Source organism: Callorhinus ursinus, unplaced genomic scaffold (genome assembly GCF_003265705.2).
Source record: "Callorhinus ursinus isolate GAN/ISIS: 27379988/994484 unplaced genomic scaffold, GSC_fseal_2.0 scaffold13, whole genome shotgun sequence".
Classification (NCBI taxonomy): Eukaryota; Metazoa; Chordata; class Mammalia; order Carnivora; family Otariidae; genus Callorhinus; species Callorhinus ursinus.
In genome coordinates, this window is record NW_027397075.1 from 17,629,049 (window position 1) to 17,652,854 (window position 23,806).

Genomic DNA, 23,806 nt, shown 5'->3' on the forward strand with positions numbered 1-23,806 from the left:
ACTGCATTTAATATTCCAGTGGGTTTGGGGGGGGGGAGGAAAGATGGCGGAGGAGTAGGGGACCCTATTTCAACTGGTCCCCGGAATTGAGCTGGATATCTACCAGACCACTCTGAGCACCCACGAAATCAGCCTGAGATGTTGGAAGATCTGGATCTCTACAAACAGAATATCGCAGGCGGTTTGCTTCAAGGTACGAAGCAGGGAGCCCTGATTCCACGGGCAGATTTCGGAGGATAAACGGCAGCGGGAGGGAGCCTGGCCGTGGGGATCCTACACCGCCGGTGAGCGACAGCCTCGCGCGCTGGGGACGGGACACAGACTCGCAGACCGGTAGCAGGGAAAGGACTTCAGGGCAGCCCCCAGGAGGGAAACCCGGAGCAGCAGGGTCGCGTGTGCAAACTGGGAGTGGCTGGCGGTTTTAGAAGCACAAAGGGCAGAGACGTGCCCCGACCTGGAGGCAGGAATGGGGGCGCTGCGGAGGAGCGCACAACCCAGGCCGCTGCAGTTTATAGTAGCACGGACAGAAACGGAGACGGTGTGGCCTGGAGAGTTCACTGAAGAACAGACTGCGGTCTCTCTGCTCTGAGGCAGAGTGTTGGAAACGGTCTCTTCTGCTCTGACTCGCAGAAGAGACCAGAAAGCCACCAGGGAAAGCCACCAGAGAACAAAAGCCCCCAAAACTGATCCCCACTGAGCCCATCCCCCGCCACAGGGGGGCAGGGCAACTCCACCGGAACAGGGTTGCCTGAGCAACAGCGTGGCAGGCCCCTCCCCCAGAAGACAGGCTGGGAAAACAAGAGGCCAGCAACCCTAAGGTCCCAAGAAAACAGGTGCATCTTGCTTGGGTTCTGGTCAATAATTTGGACTCTATACATTCCCTCAACCACCCATCAACAGAATGACTAGGAGGAGGAGCCCCCAAAATAGAAAAGACTCAGAGATTATGACTTATGCTGCAGATTTACAAATGGATGCAGATATAACCAAGATGTCGGAGATGGAATTCAGGCTAGCAATTGTGAAGACAATAGCTAGAATGGAGAAATCAATTAATGGCAACATAGAGTCTCCTAAGGGCAGAAATGAAAGGGCAGAAAAGAACTTAAAAATGCTATCAATGAGATCCAGTCCAATCTAGATAATCTAACAGCAGGGTAACTGAGGCAGAAGAATGAATAAGTGACCTGGAAGACAATATAATAGATAAAAAGGGAATAGAAGAGGCCAGGGAAAAACAACTCAGAATCCATGAAAATAGAATCAGAGAAATAAGTGACACCATGAAGCATTCTTATGTCAGAATAATTGGAATCCCGGAGGGAGTGGAGAGAGAGGACTAGAAGATGTATTTGAGCAAATCGTAGCTGAGAACTTCCCTAATCTGGGGAATGAAACAAACATTCACGTCCTAGAGGCAGAGAGGACCCCTCCCAAGATCAAGGAAATCAGGCCAACACCCCGGCATGTAATAGTAAAACTTGCAAATCTTAGAACCAAGGAAACCATCTTAAGGGCAGTTAGGGGGAAGAGATTCCTTACGTACAGAGGGAGGAACATCAGAATAACGTCAGACCTATCCACAGAGACCTGGCAAGCCAGAAAGGCCTGGCAAGACATATTCAGGGTACTAAATGAGAAGAACATGCAGCCAAGAATACTTTATCCGGCAAGGCTGTCACTTAGAATGGATGAAGAGATTCAGAGCTTCCACGACTGGCAGAAACTGAAAGAATATGTGACCACTAAGCCGGCCCTGCAAGAAATATTAAGGGGGGTTCTATAAAAGGAGAAAGACCCTAAGAGTGATATACAACAGAAATTTACAGGGACAATCTATAAAAACAACGTTTTCACAGGCAACATGATGACAATTCGTATCTTTCAACAATCACTCTCAACGTGAATGGCCTAAATGCTCCCATAAAACAGCACAGGGTTGCAGATTGGATAAAAAGACAGGACCCATCCAAATGCTGCCTACAAGAGACTCATTTTGAACCTAAAGATACATCCAGACTGAAAGTGAAGGGATGGAGATCCATCTTCCATGCCAGCGGACCTCAAAAGAAAGTTGGGGTAGCAATTCTTATATCAGACAAATTAGCTTTTAAACTAAAGACTGTAGTTAGAGACACAGAAGGACACTATAACATTCTTAAGGGATCTATCCAACAAGATCTAACAATTGCAAATATCTATGCCCCCAACATGGGAGCAGCCATCTACATAAGCCAACTGTTAACCAAAATAAAGAGTCATATTGATAAGAATACGTTAATTGTAAGAACCTCAATACTCCACTCTCAGCAATGGACAGATCATCTAAGCAGAAAATCAACAAGGAAACAAGAGCTTTGAATGATACATTGGACCAGATGGACCTCATAGATATTTACAGAACATTCCACCCTAAAACAACAGAATACTCATTCTTCTCGAGTGCGCATGGAACTTTCTCCAGAATAGACCACATACTGGGTCGCAAATCAGGTCTCAACCACTACCAAAAGACTGAGATTATTCCCTGCATATTCTCAGACCACAATGCTTTAAAACTGGAACTCAATCACAAGAAAAAATTTGGCAGAAATTCAAACGCTTAGAAGCTAAAGACCACTCTGCTCAAGAATGTTTGGGTCCACCAGGAAATCAAAGAAGAACTTAATTCATGGAAATCAATGAGAACGAAAACACATCGGTCCAAAACCTATGGGATACTGCAAAGGCTTTCCTAAGGGGGAAATACATAGCCATCCAAGCCTCACTCAAAAAAATAGAAAAGTCCCAAATTCACCAACTAACTCTACACCTTAAAGAACTAGAGAAAAAGTACAAATGATGCCTAAGCCACGCATTAAAAGAGAAATAATTAAAATTAGAGCAGAAATCAATGAATTAGAAACCAGAAACACAGTAGATCAGATCAACGAAACTAGAAGTTGGTTCTTTGAAAGAATTAATAAGATTGATAAACCACTGGCCAGACTTATCCAAAAGAAAAGAGAAAGGACCCAAATTAATACAATTATGAATGAAAGGGGAGAGATCACGACTAACACCAAGGAAATAGAAACAATTATTAAAAATTATCATCAACAACTATATGCCAATAAACTGAGCAATCTGGATGAAATGGAGGCCTTCCTCGAAACCTATAAGCTGCCAAGACTAAAACAGGAAGAAACTGACAACCTGAATAGACCAATAACCAGTAAAGAGATTGAAGCAGTGATCAAAAACCTCCCAAAACACAAGAGTCCAGGGCCTGATGGATTCCCTGGGGAATTCTACCAAACATTCAAAGAAGAAATAATACCTATTCTACTGAAGCTGTTTCAAAAAATAGAAACAGAAGGAAAACTTCCAAACTCATTCTATGAGGCCAGCATTACCTTAATCCCCAAACCAGGCAAACCCCACATCAAAAAGGAGAATTTCAGACCGATATTCCTGATGAATATAGATTCCAAAATCCTCAACAAAATCCTAACTAATAGGATCCAACAATACATTAAAAGAATCATCCACCACGACCAAGTGGGATTTATCCCCGGGATGCAAGGGTGGTTCAACGTTCGCAAATCAATCAATGTGATAGAACACATTAATAAGAGGAGGGAGAAGAACCATATAGGTCCTCTCAATTGACGCAGAAAAAGCATTTGACAAAATACAACATCCTTTCCTGATTAAAATTCTTCAGAGTATAGGGATAGAGGGAACATTCCTCAAGTTCATAAAATCCATCTATGAAAAACCCACAGCCAATAGCATCCTCAATGGGGAAAAGTTGAGAGCCTTTCCCTTAAGATCGGGAACACGTCAAGGATGCCCACTCTCGCCACTATTGTTCAACATAGTACTAGAAGTCCTAGCAACAGCAATCAGACAACAAAAAGAAATAAAAGGTATTCAAATTGGCAAAGAAGAAGTCAAAGTCTTTCTTTTCACAGACGACATGATACTTTATGTGGAAAACCCAAAAGACTCCACCCCCAAATTACTAGAACTCATACAGCAATTCAGTAATGTGGATGGATACAAAATCAATGCACAGAAATCAGTTGCTTTCTTGTACACTAACAACACAACTGTAGAAAGAGAAATTAAGAGAAACGATTCCATTTACAATAGCACCAAAAACCGTAAGATACCTCGGAATAAACCTAACCAAAGAGGTAAAGGATCTATACTCTAGGAACTACAGAACACTCATGAAAGAAATTGAAGAAGACACAAAAAGATGGAGAAATATTCCATGCTCATGGGTCGGAAGAATAAACATTGTTAAAATGTCTATGCTACCCAGAGCAATCTATACCTTCAATGCCATCCTGATCAAAATTCCAATGACATTTTTCAAAGTGCTGGAACAAACAATCCTAAAATTTGTATGGAATCAGAAAAGACCCTGAATCGCCAAGGAAATGTTGAAAAAGAAAAACAAAGCTGGAGGCATCACGTTGCCCGATTTCAAGCTATATTACAAAGCTGTGATCACCAAGACAGCATGGTACTGGCACAAAAACAGACATATAGACCAATGCAACAGAATAGAGAACCCAGATATGGACCCTCAACTCTATCGTCAAATAATCTTTGACAAAGCAGGAAAAAACATGCAGTGGAAAAAAGTCTCTTCAATAAATGGTGCTGGGAAAATTGGACAGCCATATGCAGAAGAATGAAACTCGACCATTCGCTAACACCATTCACAAAGATAAACTCAAAGTGGATGAAAGACCTCAATGTGAGACAGGAATCCATCAAAATCCTAGAGGAGAACATAGGCAGTAACCTCTTTGACATCAGCCACAGCAACTTCTTTCAAGATACAGCTCCAAAAGCTAGTGAAACAAAAGCAAAAATGAACTTTTGGGACTTCATCAAGATAAAAAGCTTCTGCACAGCAAAGGAAACAGCCAACAGAACAGAGAGGCAACCCACAGAATGGGAGAAGACATTTGCACATGACACTACAGATAAAGGGCTGGTATCCAAAATCTATAAAGAACTTCTCAAACTCAACACCCAAAAAACAAATAATGAAGTCAAAAGGTGGGCAGAAGATATGAAAAGACACTTCTCTGAAGAAGACATACAAATGGCTAACAGACACATGAAAAAATGTTCATCATCAGCCATCAGGGAAATTCAACTCAAAACCACATTGAGATACCACCTTACATCAGTTACGGCAAAAATGGATAGGGTAAAAACAAATGTTGGAGAGGTTGTGGAGAAAGGGGAACCCTCTTACACTGTGGGTGGGAATGAAAGTTGGTACAGCCACTTTGGAAAACAGTGTGGAGGTTCCTCAAAAATTTAAAAATAGAGCTACCCTATGACCCAGCAATTGCACTACTGGGTATTTACCCCAAAGACACAGATGTAGTGAAAAGAAGGGCCATATGCACCCCAATGTTCATAGCAGCAATGTTCACAATAGCCAAACTGTGGAAAGAGCCGAGATGCCCTTCAACAGATGAATGGATAAAGAAGATGTGGTCCATACATACAATGGAATATTACTCAGCCATCAGAAAGGATGAACACCCAACTTTTGCATCAACATGGATGGGACTGGAGGAGATTATGCTAAGTGAACTAAGTCAAGCAGACAAAGTCAATTATCATATGGTTTCATTTATTTGTGGAACATAAGGAATAGCATGTAGGGCATTAGGAGAAGAAAGGGAAAAATGGGGGGGGAATCGGAGGGAGAGATGAACCATGAGAGACTATGGACTCTGAGAGACAAACAGGGTTTTAGAGGGGAGGGGGGAGGAGGGACAGGTTAGCCCGGTGATGGGTATTAAGGAGGGCACGTACTCCAAGGAGCACTGGGTGTTATATGAAAACAATGGATCATGGATCACCACATCAAAAACTAATGATGTATTGTATGGTGAGTAACATAATACAATTTAAATAAATAAATAAATAAAACTTTTTTATTCATTCAAAAAAATATTCCAGTGGGTTTTATTTAAATTCATTTTTTGTTTGTCTTCAGAATGTGTGTTAGATGATGAGGAAATCGTAGACATCTTAAGAAAAGCCAAAATGACTTCAAATGAAATTTCAAAGCGCATCAAAGCAACAGAAAAAGCAGAAAGTCAAATCCAAGAGACGCGCAAGAGCTATCTCCCCATTGCTACCCGAGGTGCCCTGCTCTACTTCCTTGTGGCCGGGCTCGCCCAGGTCAACTGCATGTACCAGTTCTCCCTAGACTGGTTTCGCCAAGCGTTCATTCAAGCAGTAGTCTCTGGAAGCAAAGAACAAGAAGAACCCACCTCCAAAAGGGAGAAGATGTCTCTGAAGAAAATTCGTGATACTACAAACCTCTCAAAAGAACCGAAGTTAGAAAGTGAGGGAAATCTCTTCCAGAGACATCTTAAAAATTCAATGGATGTGTTGACAAGAAGTATTTTTAAGGTGAGACAGCCTTGCATGTGAATTTTGCATATGTATTTAATCTAGGCGGTCTGGTCTAACTCTCCATTTCCCCCCTAGGTGGTCTCTTCCGCTCTATTTAACCAACACAAACTCTGCTTCTCCTTCCGGCTCTGCATCACAATCATGCAAAATAACACTAATGGTGATGACATCGGGTCCCTACCAGATGAAGAATGGGACCTCTTCCTACATTCTGGCATGTTGATAAATATTAAAGATGTGATGCCCCAGGTCAAACTTAATAGTAAGTAAAAGGTACTGCTCTGGGTTCCATTAAAAGCCATTAAAAACATGTTTCCCTGAAAAACATGGAGAGATTTTTAAGGTGCTCCAAGTAGTGCTTCTATATGGGTTAAACTAAAAGCAGCTGAGGTCAGGTGTGATGTTTAATTCATTGCTGTGTCCTTATAGGTTGAGCACATAATTGGTACTCAGTAATTTCTAAATGAATGAGTGAATGGCATTTGCTATGGTTATTATAATCCTAATCTGTAAAGCTGAACGCCCAATGCTAGACCTTAGGGACACGCGCGTGTGTGCACAAGCACACACGTGCACACACATTGATTAAATACCACCTGGAGTGATATTTTTAGGCTTCCAAGTGCAGTGGACACCTCGTGGGCCGGCTTTTCTGCTGTGTGACCTTGTCTCCTGGTCACAGGTGGGTGGTTCAGGAGTAGAGTCCTGATGGCACTCAGACCCACCCTCCTGGAGACCTGGTATCTGACCGTGAGGCCCAGGGCCTGAGAACTGCCAGATGTTGGGTTAACAGTGGTCGCTGGTTCATGTCACGTTGGTGCTCGGTTATTCACATATATTTTTTGTGACTTAAAATTACAACACAGCACAACAACGTCAACGTACTTCATGCCACTGAACTGACGCTTAAAAATGGTGAAGAAGGTATATTCTATGTTATGTGTATTTTACCACAATTAAAAAAAATAAATATACTTAAAACTGTACAGCACAGGAGGATTTGAACAGATTCCACTGTTCAAATGTGGACTCTCTGGAAGAGATTTCCCTCGCTTTCTAACTTCGGTTCTTTTGAGAGGTTTGTAGTATCACGAATTTTCTTCAGAGACATCTTCTCCCTTTTGGAGCCGGGTTCTTCTTCTTTGCTTCCGGAGACTACTGCTTAAATGAACGCTTGGCGAAACCAGTATAGGGAGAACTGGTACATGCAGTTGACCTGGGCGAGCCTGGCCATGAGGAAGTAGAGCAGGGCACCCTGGGTAGCAATGGGGAGATAGCTCTTGTGCGTCTCTTGGATTTGACTTTCCGCTTTTTCTGTTGCTTTGATGCGCTTTGAAATTTCATTTGAAGTCATTTTGGCTTTTCTTAAGATGTCTACGATTTCCTCATCATCTAACACACATTCTGAAGACAAACAAAAATGAATTTAAATAAAACCCACTGGAATATTAAATGCTGTTCCTTCATTCTGAAATCTTTCCATAAGAGTTTTTTACTTTCGGATTTTTGGTGGTTTTATTTGGGAGATGGGCTGCTAAATGAAGACGGGTTGTATTACTCTAGTCACCTGCAGTGTCTTAGGAAAATTCCTGGAAAATTTGAACCACAAAAACCATGCTTGTGCAAAATGATTAGGCAGAAATCACCACGTGTGGAATCTGTTCAAATCCCCCTGTGTCATACAGTTTTAAGTATATTCATTTTTTTTTATTGTGGTAAAATACACATAACATAGACTTTACCTTCTTCACCATTTGTAAGCATCCAGTTCAGTGGCAAGAAGTACATTGACATTGTTGTGCTGTGTTGTAATTTTAAATCACAAAAAATATAAAGCTAAAGGTGGTCTGACATTCTCGCTGAGGGAGAAAAGGTGGTGGTTCTGAGACTATTAGCAAAGACTTAAGTCAGAATGGAAATATCAAAGAATTGCTCTGGTGGATACCAGACATTTGGAGAGTTTTGTTTTGTTGTTTGTTTCTACTTGTACCAAAGCCTGGTATAAAGTAGATGTTTGGTAAACGAATGTTGAGTTAATAAATGCTCTTGTGAGTTTATCAAGATTCTTTGGCTTGCCAAAAATGGACAACAATGACTCAATATCTTAAACCTAAATAAAAATTAAAATGTCTAGAAGGATTCTGGGGTATCTCAGAAAACAGCAAGGAAAATGTGAATAACCGAGCACCAACGTGAGACGAACCAGCGACCACTGTTAACCCAACATCTGGCAGTTCTCAGGCCCTGGGCCTCACGGTCAGATACCAGGTCTCCAGGAGGGTGGGTCTGAGTGCCATCAGGACTCTACTCCTGAACCACCCACCTGTGACCAGGAGACAAGGTCACACAGCACAAAAGCCGGCCCACGAGGTGTCCACTGCACTTGGAAGCCTAAAAACATCCTCAGTATATTTTAAGAAACAACAACAACAAAAATGTAATAGCTTCCATTTTTCTAGTTATACAAGCAGTACATGTTTATTAAACACACCATTCCAACCTACAGATAAGCAAAAAGAAATAAATAAATCTCCTGTAATTCCACAATCTGGAGATAATCACTATTAATATTTCTGTGGGTTGTCCTTCCACTAGTTTGCCTCCATATATACATTCTATACATATATTCATATTCATATAGGAATATTCGTGTGTATTCTTTGAGGTGACTTTGCTGTACAGACTTTTTTTTTCCAAATTAATAACATGTCAAAGGTAGCTTCCTACATCAATAAATATAAAGACTTTTTAATGTCTGCACAACATTCCAATATTTGAATGGACCAAAACTTATGTAACCACTCTCTCAAGTTAGAGAGTCGGGTTTCCAATTTTTTCTTATGCTAAACAGTAAGCACAATGATTGACATATAAAGTAGCTTTTCTGACCACAATAGAATGAAACTAGAAATCAGTATCACATGAGAAATCTAAAAATATCTGGATATTAAACAACATACTTTTAAGTAACCAGTGGGTCAAAGAAATTACAAGGGAAATTAGAAAATATCTTGAAACAAATAAAAATTAAAATGCAATATAACAAAACTTACGGGATACAGCAAAAACAGTACTAAGAGAGAAGTTTATAAATGCATACATTAAAAAAGCAGGTCTCAAATAAATAACCTAACCCGACACCTCAAAGAACTAGCAAAAAAAAGAGCTAACCAACCACAAAGCTGGCAGAAGGAAGGAAACAATAAAGAGTGGAGCACAAACAAATAAAATAGAGCATTAAAAAAATAGAAAAATCAACAAAACTAATAGCTGGCTTTCTGAAAATATTAACAAAACTGACAAACTATTAGCTAGATTAACAAGAAAATAAAAGAAGACTCAAATAACTAAAATCAGAGATGAAAGCAGGAACATTAAAACTGATGCCACAAAAATAAAAAAGATCATAGGAGACACTACAAAACGATATATGCCAACAAACTGGACAACCTAGAAGAATTGGAAATGTATAATCTACCAAGACTGAATCATGGAGAAATAGAAAATTTGAACAGACTTATAACTTGTAAGGAGATTGATTCAGTAAGCAAAAATCTCCCAACAGAGAAAAGAAATTTCTTTTCTGCACTGGATGACAGTGCTGGGCCAAATGGCTGCACTGGAAAACTCTACCAAACATTTAAAAAAAAAATAAACACAAATTTTCCTGAAACTCTTGAAAAAAAAAAATGATGAGGAGGGAATACTTCTAAGCTTGTTCAGCATTTCCCTGATACCAAAGTCAAAGATTCTACAAGAAAAGAAAACTACAGGCTGATATTTCTGATGACTATAGATGTCAAAATTCTCCACAAAATACAGCAAACCAAATTCAATAGCATAGTAAAAGGATTATACACCATGACCAAATGCAATTTATTCCTGGAATGCAAAGCTGTTTCAATATAAGAAAGTCAGTCAATGTAATAAGCACATTAACAGAATGAGGACAAAAGCACATGACCATCTTAATGATGCAGAAAAAGCATTTGATAAGATTCAACTCTTTAGTAATTAAGAACACTCAACAAACTGGGAATAGAAGGAAACTACCTCCACACAATAAAAGTCATTTGTGAAAAACCCACAGCTAACATCCTACTCAGTGGTGAAGCTCTTGAGTTTTTCTCTAAGATCTCGAGCAAGTCAAGGCTCTTACCACTTGTTTTTAGCTTGGAAGTTCTAGCCAATGCACTAGAGAAAGAAAGAAAAGGCATCCAAATTGGAAAGGAAGAAGTGAAACTATCTATGTTCACAGATGACATGATCTCACATGTTGAAAACTCTAAAGAGTCCATGAAAACACTGTTAGAGCTAGTAAACCAATATAGCAAAGTTGCAAGATACAAAACCAACATACATCATCAGATGCATTTCTATATTATGCATTTCTATACATTAACAACATATAGAATGCATTTCTACACATTAACAACAAATAATATGAAAAGGAAATTAAGAAAAAATCCCATTTGTAATGGCAGTAAAAGGAATAAAACACTTAGGAGTAAGCCTAACCAAGGAGGTGAAAGACGTATATACTGAAAACTACAAAACACTGCTGAAAGAAATTGAAGACAACACAAATGAATGGAATACATTTACCATGTTCATGGATTGGCAGACTTAATATTGTCAAGATGTCCATACTAACCCAAAGCAATCTACAGATTCAATGCAATTCCTAACAAAATCCCAATAGAACTTTTTGCAGGAATAGAAAAATTCTTCCTGAGATTCATATGGAATCTCAAGGGACTCCAAATAGCCAAAACAATGTTGAAAAAGAACAATGTTGGAGTCATCATACATCTTGGTTTCAAGCTATATTATGAAGCGGCAATAAAGAAAACAGCCTGGCACTGGCATAAAGACAGATAAATAAATCAATGGAATGGAACAGAGAGCCCAAAAATTAAGACATATATGGTCAAATGATCTTCAGTGAGCGTGGAAAGAGCACTCAATGGGGAAAGGACAGTGTCTTTAACAAATGGTGCTGGGGAAACTGGGTATCTACGTGCAAAAGAACAAAATTGGACCCTTATCTTATACCAAATACAAAAATAAACTCAAAATGGATTCAAGATCTAAACATAAGACCTAAAACTATAAAACTCTTACAAGAAAGCATAAGGGCGGGGGGCGCCTGGGTGGCTCAGTTAAGTGTTGCCTTCGGCTCAGGTCATGATCCCAGGGCCCTGGGATCGAGCCCTGCATCAGGCTCCCTGCTCCCTCTCCCACTCCCCCTGCTTGTGTTCCCTTTCTCACTGTGTCTCTCTCTGTTAAATAAATAAAATCTTAAAAAAAAAATCATAAGGGAAAATTTTATAACACCAGACTTGGCAATGATCTCTTGGATATGACACCAATGCCCAGGCAACAAAAGCAAAAATAGACAAATGGAATGACATCAAACTTAAAAACTCACCATCAACAGAATAAAAAGGCAACCTACTGAATGGGAGAAACAATTTCAAATCCTATATCTGGTAAGGAGATAATGTATAGAATATATAAAAAACTTCGACCACTCAACAAGAATCCAATAACCCGATTTTAAAATGGGCCAAGACATTTCTCTAAAGATGAAGCACATGAACAGAGTGTCAATATCCTTAATCATCAGGAAATGCAAATCACAAGACCATACCCAGTAGGATGGCTACTGTAAAAAGCAAAACAACAACAAACCAGAAAATTTTTAAAAAAGTGCCTGGCGAGGGTATGCGGGCATCGGAGCCCTCGTGCGCTGTTGGTGGGACTATGAACTGGTACAGCTCTCACAGAAAACAGTGTGGAGGCTCCTTAAAAAATTAAAGCTAAAACTTGCATGTGAGCTAAGAATGCCGCACTGGTTACATGGCCAGAAGAACTGAAAGCAGGGTCTCAGACTGCTATCTGCATGCTGCATCCCCAGCAGCACTGTTCACGCAGCCAGTGGGTGGAAGCCATGAGTCCATCAGGGGACACACGCAACGTGGTGTGTAGTTCCAAGGGAGTATCATTCAGCCTTTAGAAGCAGGAGACCCTGGCACCTGCTACAGCACGGATGAAGCTTGAGGACACAACACCGAGGGAAAGAAGTCAGTCACCAAGAGACAACGACCATGTGTGTGATTCCACTTATCTGAGGCATCCGAAGTCACTGGAATCGGAGAGAGACAGAGAGTACGATGGTCCTGCCCAGGGGCGGGGGAGGGCTGTTTCATGGGGGCAGAGTTTCAGATTTGCAGGGAAAGGTCTGGAGATCCGTTTCACAACAACAGGAAGGTACTTAACATGGATGAACACGTACAAATAGTTCAGAAGGCAAAGGTGTTTTTACCACTATGAAAAACTTGCCGTTTATGTAATTAGTTTTATGTAAAACGGCTTTTCCTCAACAATATTTAATATCTGCCTTTAATGAGTAACTCAAAGGTAAAGGGTATTGTCCCTCTCCCTCTTCCGGTAGGCATGTATGAGACGTGCAGAGGTGGGCATCTGCAATGGGTGTCGGAATCCCAGTGGAGACAATGCCAGTATGTCAGCAGTGAGCTCGAGCCCTTCTCTCTCCTGTGCAAATCCCTGCTGTCCAACGTGCCCCAGTGGGAAGCTTTCAAAACCAGCCAGGCTTCCTATTGCCTGATGAGCGTCCCTTTCTCTCCAGAAAATGCCTCAGTGGAGGAGAGTGAGAGATCACCGAAGGAAAGTAAGAGAGCATTTGATGTTTTATTTAACCTAACCGATGTGCGTGGGGATGGTCAACTGACTGACGTAGCTCAGTATCCCAGCAGTAATGTAGCTCTGCTGCGAGCTTCTGCCCAAACATAGGATCATGTTTTGCAGTAACAGACACATCCTTACACCCATTTCCTCTGCTCTTGTCTCTGGGATGGGCAGCCAGAAACGGAACTGCTGGGTCAAAAGCATACGATTTTTATGTGAACTGTTGCTGCCAGGTTGCTCGTCTTAAAAGTCCGGGATAATTTACATTTCCAGCAGCAATACATGACTTCTCCTTTTCCAAGAGGAGTATTGATCTTTTCTTAACTCTTGCCGATCTGGAAACTTTAAGGTAGTTTAATTTGGATTTCCTGACTAGCACCATGTTTAAGTACCTTTTCAGATGTTTGTAGAGCATTTGGACTTACCTGTTCATGTACTTGGCCCATTTTTCTACTGAATTATTCATTCTTTTGTGGCCTTCTGTAAGAACCCTGTTGGCGTAACAGATAATCAATTTTTTGTTTTGTTAAAGATACCAACCTGTTCATTCAAGTATTTTTAAAAAATCGGCCAGTGACTTTTGGATTTGTTTATACTGTCTCTACCAGGCAATGGAGAAATGTCTGTATGGCCAATTACATCTACTTTCTTTTATAGCTTCCTGATTTCCAGTTCTGACTAAGAAGTTCTCCTCTTCCCCTAGAGTTTTCTCTCTAGGTCATTATTTTGTAAAGTGAAGATCTTTTTATTTGGGGGAGGAAATCAGATTTATCAATTTGTAACTAGATTTTCATGTATCGTGGACTTTTTTTTTAAGATCAACACACCCATTTTAGCCCTATTCAAAAAACCTATCTCTGTAATCCACGTTGTGTTTAAAGTTAGACACGGGGAAAATACATGGAAATAGTACGAGGCAGGGAATGATAGGCACACCAGGGTAGTTGGAAATGCACACGTACGACTCTGCTGCAGACTCTACTGCAGAGGGGCAGTATTAAAAACACAGATCTGTATAATATTCAATTTTCAAAAATTTGAGAGTCTTGTTGCATTTCCACCTGATTCTCATTTGCAATATCTTCATAGGTAGATTATGATGAGAACTTTCTAACCTCTAGAGTTATTAGTTTATACTCACTGGAAAAACTTCACACATGCAGGAGCAGGTTGTAAAGTGTTGGCCTGCCCCTGCTTCTCCTGTCAGTTGAGCATCTGACTCTTGATTTTGGCTCAGGTCATGATCTCAGGGTCGTGGGATCAAGCCCCGCGTCTGGTGCTCAGTGGGGAGGCTGCTTTGGATTCTCTCTACCCCCCCCCCCCCGCACCCTGCACCACTCCCAACCTGCGCACATGTGCATGTTCTCTCTCTCTCTAAAGTAAATAAATTTTTTAAAAAATAAAAAATAAGTTAGACATGTTTTTAAAACAAACTTTAGAGTTTTATAAGAGAATTTTCATTGTGTGTTTCTTAGTGATCCAAGGCACTTGATTGTTCACGTCCATTTCTTTCTCTATATTATATCTAGCTGAACTTCTGGATGAAAAGGAAGAAGTACGTAGTCCTGTGAATTTCCCCTGGGAGAAACTCAGTGCATTTCAGAGACTTATTTTGGTAAGATGTGCTATGAGAAAACAGTGATATTCTACATGTTTTGAGCACTTTATCTGTAAGTTAAATCATTCAAGTTTAAAATTTTCTTAGCAAAATGTATGGATTTTTCAAGTACCGTTCATGTTAGAGGGACGCATTCACACTCCGATCGGGTGGCACTCCTGGCCCCCTCTGCCCCCGTGCACCCCCCCCCAGAGAGGAGGACTTGGAAAATGGGTGCCTGTGAGGGATGGAGAGTGGTGGTTCAGCACCTTCACCCCGTCCCTTCGGGTCCACCTCCTGCAGACTGTACACTGCGCTCTGCTCTCCGCACCATCAGCGGTCTAGGCACGGACCCAGGCTGTGAGGGCTCCATGTCAGGAAGCACGTCCATCCTGCCACTGTTAATAAAGGTGATATTTTACCTGACTCCTCCTGCTTCACAATCGTGGGGGGAAGTGTTGGGGATGCAAATGGGTGTCAGTCATGAGCCCCTTAAAACAGCTAAAGCTTAGGGTGTGCTAAGCATTTTGCAGACATTGTTTCATGTAATCCTCATAATAATCTTGGGGGGGAGCTATGATTATTTCCCCCACATCACAGAATTAGGGGGCCAAGGCTTAGAAATTGCCTAATGGCTGTGACACCTGGGGGGCTCAGTCGGTGAAGTGTCTGCCTTCAGCTCAGGTCATGATCCCAGGATCCTGGGATCGAGTCCCACATTGGGCTCTCTGCTCCCTCCCCTCTGCCCCTCCTCCCTGCTTGTTCTCTCTCTCAAATAAATAAATAAATCTGAAAGAAAAAAAGAAAAGAAGAAAGGGGAAAAAAGGAAAGAAAAGATAGAAGGAAGGAGGTGGGGAGAAAGAGAGAGAAAGAAAAGAAAAGAAAAAAAAGACAAGACGAGAGCGCTAACAGAGCCAGGATTGAAACCCAGAGTGTTTGGGCGCCTGGGTGGCTCAGTTGGTTAAGCGACTGCCTTCGGCTCAGGTCATGATCCTGGAGTCCCGGGATCGAGTCCCACATCGGGCTCCCCGCTTGGCGGGGAGTCTGCTTCTCTCTCTGACCCTCTTTCCTCTTGTGCTTTCTATCTCTCATTCTCTCTCTCTCTGAAATAAATAAATAAAATTAAAAAAAAAAAAAAAAAAGAAACCCAGAGTGTTTGTAAAACCTGGTTCCCGGCAATAACACCACTTTTCCCAGGGAGACCGTCCTGGTCCTCGGTTCATCCTCATGACCTGCAAAGCTTCTTTTTGTTTCCGCATCTGCCATGTAGCTTAGGGATGGAGAAACCCCTACTCTCTCTCCCCTATCGGCCCTGACTTCATGCAGACGCCAGCCCGGACAGCCGGTCACCCTTCGATTTCTGCCTTAAATTTTATTTTTGTAACACTTTAAAATTCACTCCAGAGAGAGGTTGCCCCCCAAAATTGCATCTGGCTTACAGACATTTCACTTTGTTTTGTTTCTGCAATGATTTAAGTGTAATTTGTCACCAAATGGGTTTGAACTTCTGGAGATCTGTCTTACAAGACTTCAGAGTCTTCAAGTAAAGAGAACGAAGATATCACACACAACTTAAAAACTCTGTGTACACTTCTATCTTGAAGTGAGTTGTCTTCTATTTGTTTTACTGTGGCAAAATATAATTTCATTTGATCCTAATAAACCCTTTGAATTCTAAGTGAGAGATTCAGTGGCATGAAGTACATTCACAGTGTTGTGCAACCACCACCTCTATTTCCAGAACTTTCTTATCCTCCCAAACAGAAGCTCCGCACCTGCGAACCGATAACTCCCCGTTCCTTCCTCCCACTAGACGCTGGCAGATACTGTCCTACTTTCTGTCTCCAGTCGCTGATCCCAGGGACCTCATGGCAGTGGAATCATGCAATATTTATCTTTTCGTGGCTGGCATAGGGTGTTCGGAGCTCATCCGTGTGGCAGCAGGTGTCAGAGTCCTCTTCCTGCTCAAGGCTGAGGACATTTTCTTCCTCTATCCATCTGTCCGTGCACATGGGTTCTTCCTTCCCCTGGGCTGTCGTGAATAACACCACTGCAGACAAGGGTGTCGACGTTTGGTTTGTGTTGTTCTTTTCTTTGAGCCAAAATTTGCAAATTGAGAGATTTCACCAAAAAATCCATGTTTTTATTGAAAAAGTAAAAGATCAGGCAATGCTGGGTCTGCAGGCAGCAGGAAGAGCTGGAGCTGAGCAGCGCCGGCCCCGAAGACCGCTGCGCCATGGTCGCGAGCCACGGTCGTGAGCCACAGTTGGTCGTCCGTCACCACTGGTGATCACTTCCTCACAGCGACAGCGACCGTTAGCCGCCAGCAAGCACCATAGTTCCAGCTCTGTTTTTCTTCCGGGGAGAATTGTTTTCATTCTGTCCAGCCCGTTTCTCTAATTCATGTTGCCCACCTGGCAGCGTAAACAGCCTGCGACCCTCTCTCTCCCTGCGGTTTATTGGCCTCGTCATGACAGGAGCATACGTTTCAGCTGTCTTAACTGACAAACCCTATAAACACGTCACAGTCTGTGTAGCACAGGTCCAGCCAGGGAAAACGGGAGGGTAGACGGGGTGACGCTCATATGTGCGCAAGAAATAAGAGTGGTTTTCCAGAAAACAGAACCTCCATTTTCCAATTTCTAGTTCTTTGTATTATTTGAATTTTACGTAGCCAGTGTGTGTTACCCTAACAGCAAAATTAACCTTTTAAAGCCTGTGCTGTCTTACCTTCCCCAATAAGCTCCAGATGATTCTAGTTTGTCAGCTAGACACTTCATGAGTGGAGCGATCCTGTTTTCCAAACCCCACTGTCAGAAGACATGGTCTGATAAAAGGTCAAGTGCACATGACAAAGATATTGAGTTAGAATATTTGAAACTGGGTCTGGCCCATAAGAGTCGGACACTGAGATTGCCACAAGAGAGATTCAGTTAGAATGTGTTCGAAAGGCTCCACCTGGGGCAGGATGAAAGCACAGAGCTCTGTGAGGGCAAGGACTCGGTCTAGTCCATGCACCGTTCCCCATCGCTACAGCTCCGCGGGAAGATGGGGGAGGGAAGGGCATGTGAGGACAATTTCCAGAACTATCTGTAGCTGCTTAGAAAGCACCTGGCTGAACCGAGCTCAGCACAACCCCATTCCTTCTGGTCCTGCTTTCTCTCCCCGCACCTCCCCCCCCGCCCCGCCCCCGGCTCCAGTGTTAAAACTTACCGCTGCGCTCCATTGGTCAATAAAGTGAGGGAGGAGCCGCATGATGGTGACAGCCAGTCACGCCCACGTCTGGGAGCACAGACTCTCAGGGCACCGTGACCACACCTGACCATCCATTGCCTTCCGCGGATTCTAGCGCTTTTATGAAGTGGACGCACTGGGCGAGCTCTGCTCTTAGACCCCAGATGCTTTGTGTGCTGCCAATTTTCATCTAAGTCATTTAAGTCAAAGAAAATCAAGATTCATTTTTCCAAGGTGTAAGAGAAAAGAGCAGAATTTGACATAATGATCACATGTATTATGTTAAACAGTGAAATTGCCAATACTTGGCAGTTTTCGACCCGTAAAAATGGTAGTTTCCCATGGTTCAACCTAGGGCATCCACACAGATCCACACACAATTTCAGCTTTGCCTTAAATGATGGGGCCTCTGAGGCTGAGGACAAAATTCATGGTCATTTTATAAACAGCACGTAAGTAGTTTGTATGAAACAGTTTTCATGGAACAGGTCTTTCCTCCAAGATTTGCAGTGATTTCTTCCAGTGGACCCTGAGCCTCTACTTACCACATGTACACGGTTTCCAAACTCGTTCAGCCCTAGGGTTCTTTCTGGATCTGCACTCCATTTGCGGTGCTGTTTATCTTCGTGTAACTCCTGGAGGAGTTAAGGTGTGTCATCCTGATTTTCATCCTGCTCCAGACACGTCCAGCAGAGCAGGAAGAAGCCCACGGGGAATTTCTCTTTGCAGCATCAGGGGCCATAACTGGGATTTTTACATCCAAGGCAAGATCTCTGTTGGAGTGTGAGAGGGACGGAGGCACAGGGTGGCCCTGGCTCCAAGGAGGGACCACAAGCCAGGGTGGTGGCTTCTCTGTCACGTGCGGACTCTCTCCATTACACGTGCCCAGCATGAGGAGCTCCATCAAACTCTGCCCACATGGATAATGAACACTTCCTTGCTTTGTTCCATTTGCCATAGGGACCATTCCCTTGGGGGGTTTTTAATGTTACCTTTTCTTCTGTGCTTTCTTGTTTAGATAAAAATTCTTCAACCAGAACATTTGAAGAATTCAGTGAAAAGGTTTATAACTGAAAAAATGGGAAGTGAATATGTTCTCAGAACTGGAATTAATTTGAGAGAGTCATATAAGGAATCCGATGCCAGAACTCCAATAATACTTATTCACTCCCATGGTAAGATGCCACCTCCATACTCCGAGAAAGGTGTAGACAAGTAGGTTCTGGGTCGGGTGTTTTTATGTTTAAAATATTTCCCTATTCTTAGTTAAGTATTTTGGAAAAGGGACTATTTAAACTATATTAAGACTGAATATTTCTAAAAATGTAAAAGAACAAAGAAGAATAAAAATTTCCAGGTTCATAACCATGGAAAAACTTACCCATGCTAATTTTCTGTGCAGAAAATATCTCCTAAACACATATTACTGATCTGAAAGTTGGGATGGCCCTTGTATTTGTTTAACTGTTTTAATCCATTGGCTCATGAAAAGATAATACATAAACCAACACAAGGTGGCCCTGCCAACCCAGCCGTTGTGTACCTCAAAACTCCAAATGCTTTTTCCCCTTGTCTTTGCCCCACAGACCCTAAGCAAAATATTTTCACTTATCTTCTGTTCTTTGTCATCTCTAAATCAAATATGTCTTCAGAATTCACCATATTCAGACTTTGATTCTATTGGGCAAAAAAACTTTCTGAAAGTGCATGCACGTGGATGCTTCCTCCTCTGTAACCTTTATGTAAAGCGGCTGTCCTTCACCTGACACACTCTTAGTAGCTGCTGTCCATCTCCTGAAGACATAGCCCAGAATGGCTGCCAGGACTCTAGCCCTCACGTCCATGCTCTAAACAATAGAACAGAAGAAAAGAAGTGTTAAACATGTTAACAGATCTTGATCTTGATCTCAGCTCAGGTCTTGATCTCAGGGTTGTGGGTTCAAGCCCCGCCCTGGGCTCCACGCTGGATGTGGAGCCTACACTCAATCAATCAAGCAAGCAAGCAATATGTTTTCTGGAGGGAATGAAATGAGGTTATAATTGTGTGAACGTTTCCACGTTTCTGTGCAGGGACTGACCTCACCAACACTGTCCTGAAATTGGCACAGGAGTTAAAAGGAGGAACAAGTCACGTGACCATTATTTCCCTGGGCCGCGGCCAGGCTGCCAAGGCAGAGGAGCTCATCATGAAGGCCCTCCCCAGGGCCGCACAGTGGGTCTTCCTGCAGAACTGTCACCTTGCAGCGTCATTTATGCCGAGGCTGTGCACAATCATCGAGTCGTAAGAGCTTTATGTGATTTGTAAGGGATCAGATTAGTGAGCAGACCAGTGAGGTGAGACTGAATGGCCATGTTTAAGCAATGAGAAAGTAATGCACTGACCGCTCAGGGGATGTTAGGCTTTCTTGTGCGGGTTCTCTTTTCTCCAGGATCTTTAAAACTGCACTAGGAAATACCTTGGTTTTTTAGGGAAAAAAGCCTCTCTGGTCTTTACTCTCCATGGCCTTCATCACTTCCGTCCTCTGCTTTTCAAGCCCTCCTGCTCCGCAGATGAACCCGCCACAGCCACACATCCGTCCGGCCTATGGATCTAAACCATAGTTTTTAATATGCTCCATGATTCCAAACAGCAGAATGTAATAGCTCACATCCCTCCTTCCAGTGGTGATTTATTTCACGGCCTATAGTTCGTACTTGCTCTTTCTCGGGCTGCCTCTCCCAGACTTGCTCACTCAGGCGGAAACTTCCAGAGGCTCAGCCTTCTTGTTAGCAGTGGAAGTGGTTGCAAGTCAATTGCTGTAACTTTGAGTGAAGAATTAACAATGTTTTATTTTTTTAAGATTTTATTTATTTCAGAGTGAGCATGCACGAGAGGGGGAGGGGCACGGCTGGAGGGGGAGGGAGGGGAGAGAGTCTCAAGTAGGGCTCCATCTCACGACCTCGAGATCATGACCTGAGCCGAAACCAAGAGACTGATGCTCAACTGACTGAGCCCCCCAGGCGCCCCAGCAACGTTTTAAGTTAGTATAACCGGTTGTGTTCTGGAGTTTTCTCTCCAGCTTTGCCTTTCTGTTGCTTTCCTGGCTGCAGCCGGTGCTGGCCTTTGCATGTGTGCTCAAGTAAGGGCCACGTCGGCTTCGTGCTATTTTTATGTCGTGAGTGTCCACAAGGAAACTAAACCAAAATGCAACTGCCCTGACTTAAAGTTCTAAAAACTTCATTAGCATCATTCATTCTGTTCTCAGACCCCTGTGGCTTTGGGCAGTTTAAAAAGGATTTGATAATTTCTTTTTCACATTTACTTCATCACTGAAGAGAGCTAGAAGATGAAGTTTGCCTAGTTCTATGATTTCGATAGTTGTAAACTTTGGAAGATGACACCATAATGTCTTCCAGGTCCTTCAGTCATCGTTCATTCAAAAACTATTTCTAGGGCACCTGCCGATTTGCCAAGAGTCATTCTAGAGACTCAGGACACTGCATGGACCAGACGGACATTGTATCAGCCTCCCAGAGGGTACTAAGATAGAGAGTGACAATAGAATGGCAGATAGTGATGTATCATTCTAAAAAAAGAAATTGAAGGAACGTTCTGCAGAACAGAATTTCAGAGACTTAGAGTAATAACAACGTGTAAAAAAAAGTGTTCTATGTAATCAGAGTATAATTAAGAGAAATTCATACTTCTTTATCAAATCAATCCTGTAAGTGTTTAAGACTATCACCCAGCAGCCTACTGTGGGAGAGAGAAATGTGGAGCAAATTTCTTACGTTTAAGAGTTAAGGAAGTTAGGAAACATGTTCACAGCATATTGCTAAGAGGAGAAACAGGCTACCAACAGCACGTACAGCATAATGTTTTTATTTAAAGAGAAAGAGAGGGCGCCTGGGTGGCTCAGTTGGTTAAGCGACTGCCTTCGGCTCAAGTCATGATCTTGGAGTCCTGGGATCAAGTCCCACGATCAAGTCCCACATCGGGCTCCCTGCTCGGCAGGGAGTCTGCTTCTCCCTCTGACCCTCTTCCCTCTTGTGCTCTCTATCTCTCATCCTCTCTCTCAAATAAATAAATAAAATCTTTTAAGAAAAAAGAAAAAGAGAGAGAGGGGTGCCTGGGGGGCTCCGTCAGTTGAGTATCCAACTAGTGATTTTTGCTCAGGTCGTGATCTCAGGGTCATGCAATCGAGCCCCCCGTCGGGCTCCACTCTGGGCATGGAGTCAGCTAGAGATTCTCCCTCTCCCTTTGCCCCTCCCCCCACTCGTTCTGTCTCTCTCTCTCTCAAATAAATAAATCTTTTTTCAAAAAGAGGGAAGAGAGAAAAGGAAAAAAATATACTTACACCTAGTTAGTAGGATTTTAGATTATTTTGTTTTTCTGTTTAATTCTGTATTTGTTGTTGTTGTTGTTGTGGTGGTTTGTTTTGTTTTGGGGGGTTTTTTTTGCTTTTGTTGTTTTGCACATTTTACAAAAATAATTTCAGACATGAAGAAAGCTACAAGAATAGCACAGAGGCTCTCCCACGTACTTCACCTCTCCTTCCCAGCTGTTAACATTGGCATGTCCTGTCTTCCTGTTTGTATGTATGTATGCCACTTTCTGAATCACTGAAAGTAAATTGCCGACATGATGCCGCTTGACCCCTACATACTTCAGCATGCTTATTGATTATCTAACCCCCAGGACCTTAGCATATCTAGCCTATTGGCCCAATAATAACTTTTACTGCAGAAAAAGAAAGACAAAGTTCTGGTCCAAGTTCTAATTCAGGACTTCTCATAGCATTCAGTTGTTGAGTCTCTTAAATCCTCTGTATTTTAGAATTGTTCCTCAGTCTTTGTCTTTCATAACTTGGACATTTTTGAAAAGCAAGAGCTGGTTACTTTGTCAAATGTCCACCCGTTTGGGTTTGTCCACTGTTTTCCCGTGGTTAGATCATGGTGAGGCAGCGTGGCAGGAATGCCACCGAAGAGATGTGTCCTCCTTGCTGCACATACCCGGAGGCACACAATGTCCATCTGTCCCATTACATTTGACCGAAGTGGCATCCACCACCTGTAGGGTTTTCAGACCAGGTCAGCATCTCAGCGTTTCACCCACTGGTCTTAACAACCACTGAGAATGTTTGACTCAATTAGGACTCTATTATTTGCCAAATGGTGACTTTCTAACTCCACAGTTCCTTCTAAATTGACCAAATGATGTTCTACCCTGAGGAAGAGGCTTCTCCCCACCCCCGTTTATTCATTGCTCTGTTTATATCAGTCATGGGTTCCTGTTTTATTCCATGGCATATCGTCTGTTATCACTGTCATTTATTTTCATGTTCAGTTGATTCAGATTTGACCCGTGGAACACATCATTTTGTTCTTATTTTGTCATTTTTCCAAGGTTTTTTGCAATGAGCGTGTATCACTTTTGTGTTTATAGGTGGAAAAACGACTTTTCAAAACTGGGAGTTACTGGGTCTTGCGCAAATATCTGTACACCATGAAAGGCCATGGTGGACTAATAGGGCCTGTAGATAATTACTGCAATGGGCTCTAGGTCACTTCAGACATTGAGACTCTGTGATTCCTAAAACATGTTGGTTTGGTTTAAATTTTTTACACTAGGGGCGCCTGGGTGGCTCCGTCGGTGAAGTGTCTGCCTTCAGCTCAGGTCATGATCCCAGGGTCCTGGGATAGAGCCCCACGTCAGGCTCCCTGCTCAGTGGGAAGCCTGCTTGTCCCTCTCCCACTCCCCCTGCTTGTGTTCCCTCTCTCGCTGTGTCTTTCTCTCCCCAAATAAATAAATAAAATCTTTTAAAAAAATCTTACACTAAA

At 42.4% G+C, this 23,806-nt stretch overlaps 1 protein-coding gene across 12 annotated transcripts in view; it reads left to right on the plus strand.

Annotated features, from left to right (window-relative positions):
- DNAH14 (dynein axonemal heavy chain 14) overlaps positions 1–23,806 on the plus strand; it is a 342,249-nt gene that overhangs the window by 274,961 nt on the left and 43,482 nt on the right. For 11 of the 12 annotated variants that reach the window (XM_073899845.1, XM_073899844.1, XM_073899851.1 and 8 more), the window contains 6 exons: positions 6,020–6,441; positions 6,520–6,706; positions 12,902–13,138; positions 14,685–14,770; positions 19,005–19,161; positions 20,057–20,267. In XM_073899845.1, the coding sequence (XP_073755946.1) occupies positions 6,020–6,441; positions 6,520–6,706; positions 12,902–13,138; positions 14,685–14,770; positions 19,005–19,161; positions 20,057–20,267 (1,300 nt within the window). The remainder of the gene's footprint in view (positions 1–6,019; positions 6,442–6,519; positions 6,707–12,901; positions 13,139–14,684; positions 14,771–19,004; positions 19,162–20,056; positions 20,268–23,806) is intronic. The other variant, XM_073899854.1, reaches the window with a different exon arrangement.